This window comes from Lontra canadensis, unplaced genomic scaffold (genome assembly GCF_010015895.1).
Source record: "Lontra canadensis isolate GAN:19392208 unplaced genomic scaffold, GSC_riverotter_1.0 scaffold7, whole genome shotgun sequence".
Taxonomy (NCBI): Eukaryota; Metazoa; Chordata; class Mammalia; order Carnivora; family Mustelidae; genus Lontra; species Lontra canadensis.
This window is the reverse complement of record NW_022631001.1, coordinates 27,019,828-27,023,712: the sequence shown is the minus strand read 5'-3', so window position 1 is coordinate 27,023,712 and position 3,885 is coordinate 27,019,828. Positions and strand designations below refer to the sequence as shown.

At 36.1% G+C, this 3,885-nt stretch overlaps 1 protein-coding gene across 1 annotated transcript; it reads right to left on the bottom strand.

Annotated features, from left to right (window-relative positions):
* Positions 1-2,703: 2,703 nt before the first annotated feature.
* LOC116865311 (olfactory receptor 52B4-like) lies at positions 2,704-3,648 on the bottom strand. Its single transcript, XM_032853579.1, has one exon. It carries the CDS (start codon positions 3,646-3,648, stop codon positions 2,704-2,706), a length of 945 nt encoding a protein of 314 aa, XP_032709470.1.
* Positions 3,649-3,885: the final 237 nt, after the last annotated feature.

Here is a 3,885-nt window from a genome sequence, read left to right as displayed (position 1 = left end):
ACTGTGAGGAATTTAACTCTTTTTGCCAATAATTACTGAATCATTTTTATTGGTATGTATATAGAAGGTTTGAACAGTATAATAAATTATTTTACCTGTTCTTTAACTCATAAAACATTAGAAAATTTGTTTTCTGACGTTTTACTGAGTGACGAACATGTTACAGAAAAAAATTAACTATATCAAAGAAAAAGAAGAAAGTTAACTATATCATATAGTCAGAAAGACATAATCATATAAAAACTGAAAAACATACTAAAATTTAACAATCATGCCCCAGTTTTCTTATTATTGGTCATTGAAGTTTGTTTTCTTTTGCTTAATTTATTAATATATTTCTTGAAAGATTAGCTATAGAAAGTATGCCATAAGAAACTAGAAGATATATAAAAATAATCAAATCATAGGTTGAAGAAAATAATCTAAGATTAAAACAATAAAACCCACAAAAGGAAAAGATGGATTTGAAAATATTTCATACTCTATTTCTTTAAGTAAAATAAAAGCCAACCAAACCATTCAAAGAAAATTACAGAATGTGTAATTTAAACCACCTGAGAAAATACTCTTAATAAATAATACATTGGGGAAGTTATATATTCTCACTAAGCTTCAAATTACATCTGCAAAATGGGTAAAATAAAAGCAATAACAAGCTTAATGTGAAGATTCAATAAGATAAAGCATGAAATAAGTTTTGTGTAGATTCAATAAATGGTTGTTACTATTAATCCACAAAGAAATAGAATATCCATAACAATTATCCAATATATCTGTTAACTAAATAAATTCAAATGAAAGAACATTGAAAAATGGTTTTACTCTGTCATGTGGCAGATTTTTATAAAACAGAACTACTTACTAAATACTAGTAGGGGGTTGGCGCTTTCATGTATTTCTGATGAATGAAATTAATAACTTCCCTAGATGCCTTTTTTCAATGTGCCAGAGAAGACTAAAATCTTCATACCCCTAACCTAGTAATTATTTTGAAGGTTGAAAATATGCAAAGCTTAATGCACAAAAAATAGATAAATCTTATATACAAAAATGTCCCTAGCATAGCACTTATGTTGTTAATGATTACAAAAATATAAGTATTTAAAAAATAAAAGGATGAGGGGCATCTTGGAGGCTCAGTTCACTAAGCATATACCTTTGCTCAGGTCAAGATCTCAGAGTCCTGGGATCAAGCCCAATATCAGGCTCCCTGCTCAGTGGGGAGTCTGCTGCTCCCTCTGCCTCTGCCCCTTTCTGCCTCAACCCGTCACTCATTCCCTCTCTCCCCTTCTCTCTCTCTCAAATGAATGACAGCTTTACAAATTAATTAATTAATTAATTAAATGGATGAATACTACCTCAGCTATTGTAAAAAAAAAAAAAGAATGTAAGCATGTTTTTTAAGTAAATAGTCATTAACAGATATCCAAATGTACTGTCATTTTAAAAATAGCCACACTATGGGCCTGTATGATAATATTGAATTACAGAATCATGTCTAAGTTCTGAATATGCATGTATGGTTACAGTTCTTGGAGTAAGAATTATGTATAAAATCTAGAAGATTTTATAACAGTAAATTTCTTTGGGTGGTGGGATCATATGCAATTTTCATTTTCTTATTTCTTTATGGAATCTTTATATAAAAAACAAAGTAAATGTTTTCAAAAGTAAAACAATATAGTATCACCTCATAGAGGAAGTCATATCTTTATTTGAGATGAGGTGGTTATAATGACCTCACTGAGTAGATGACACCAAGCTAGACCTTGAAAGATGAATAAAGGGAATTTATTAAAAAGTCAAGGACAGGGACACCTGGGTGACTGAGTTGGTTAAGCATCTGCCTTAGACTCAGGTCACGATCTCAGGGCCCTGAGATTGAGCCCTGCTTGTTCCCTGTTCAGTGGGGAGTCTGCTTCTCTCTCTCCCTCTGCCCCTCCCCCACTACTCGTGCGCACTCTCAGATTTTTTAATTTTTTTTAATATTTTAAAAATAAAAGATCAAGGACAGGAGAGGTCATTCCAGGCACATGAATCCTGTATGGAAAATGTACCAAGACAACATGACTGAACATGGAGAAATTAGAGACAGACAGTTCCTTGAGACTGAAGCACAGACTGTATAAAAGTAACTTGGAAAATATTGCTGGAAAGGAAGTCTGAATTTGTTCTGTATCATCTGAGGGGGATGATTTTTGATAAACAACTCCCAAAATGTCAAAAGTTAGGAGTACAGTTGACTTAAGTCCTCTTAATGCCCATAATAATTTGAGAAAGCATATGAAGGGATGAAGGGTCTACATAGGTGTCCAGGCATGTGATGAGAGGTCTCAGGGCTTGACATAGCTCAAGACAGAACACCATTTATCTAAATGAGACTTAATATTATATTGTCTGTTCCCAAAATTGAGTTGAATATTACAGAGTTATACATGATTACTACAGAGAAACTGGTCCCTTCCCCAAATAATGAGCTGTAACTATCTCAGTCAACCCACAGACACTGTGGGTTGAGAATCAGTCTAGGAACAGATTGATTAGGGGGGCAAGTCTGACAGTCTTAGGTAAGTTGCTCCACAGGCCCATAATTCAAGGAGCTATTTTGCTGGGGATTCATTTCTAGTTCTCTGGTTCACTGCTGTGAAAGCCCATCTCACAAAGGACCAGAGTTTCTGAGAAACCAGTCTCTGCCATCCCCAGTTATTTCTGCTTTGGAAACAATACATAAAGCACTTGGTCTCTTATATGTTTTGTTCTGACCCCATAAATGATGGGATTCAGCATAGGTGGAGCAAGCATGCTGACATTGGCCAACAGGATATGGACATGTAGCGGGATGTGACGGCCAAAGCGCTGAGTGAGAACAGAGAAGATCCCAGGCCCATAAAAAAGGACGATGACACAGACATGGGAACCACATGTGTTGAGAGCTTTGTGGCGAGCGTCTCGGGAAGGGATACAAAAGACAGCACGGAGAATCAGAGTATAGGAAACAAAAATGAGGACAATATCTAGGATCACTGTTGACATTAAAACAAAAAATCCATACCAGATATTTACACGGATATCATCACAGGCATACTTGGCCAAGCCAATGTGTTCACAGAATGTATGTGGTAGGATGTTATTTCTGCAAAAAGTCAGCCTCTTCAGAAGAAATATCATGGGAAAAATTGTACAGTGTGCTCTCATGAAAACAGCCACACCAATTTTCCCTATCAGAGAGTGGGGGAGTATCATGGTGTATCTCAGTGGATAACATATTGCAATGTAGCGGTCAAATGCCATCATCAGCAAGATGCCTGACTCAGAAATAAAGGAGGAATGCTGGAAGTAGAGCTGGGCAATGCAGCTATTAAGAGAGATCTCCCTACTATTGCACCAGAAAATGGCCAATGCCTTGGGTTCTGTGGTTGTGGCAAAGACAATGTCAACTCCAGCCAGCATGCAGAGAAAAAGATACATAGGTTCATGGAGGCTGCTCTTGATGAGGATAATGAAGATGAGCAGACTATTTCCAAGGAGAGCAAAGACATAGGAGATGAGGAAGGGGATGGAAATCCACATGTGTAGGTCTTCTCGGCCTGGAATGCCCAACAGGTAGAAGACTACATGGTTAACACCAGTATGATTGAAGCTAGCCATTTCTGAGTCAAGCCAATGTGGACTTTAATTTCGCCTAGCAGAGACAAAGAGAAATGCAGATTACATATAAATGTTTTCCTTGAGGTTTCTGATTAAATATATCTAATTAAATGCCTGTGTTTACTACTGTTTCCTCCTACTACCTGTTAAAACATCAGTTAAAATAACAAAAACATCAAATATAAAAAGCAGAAGAAGAGATAATAACAGAGAAGGGACAGTTTGAGAGCAGATAGA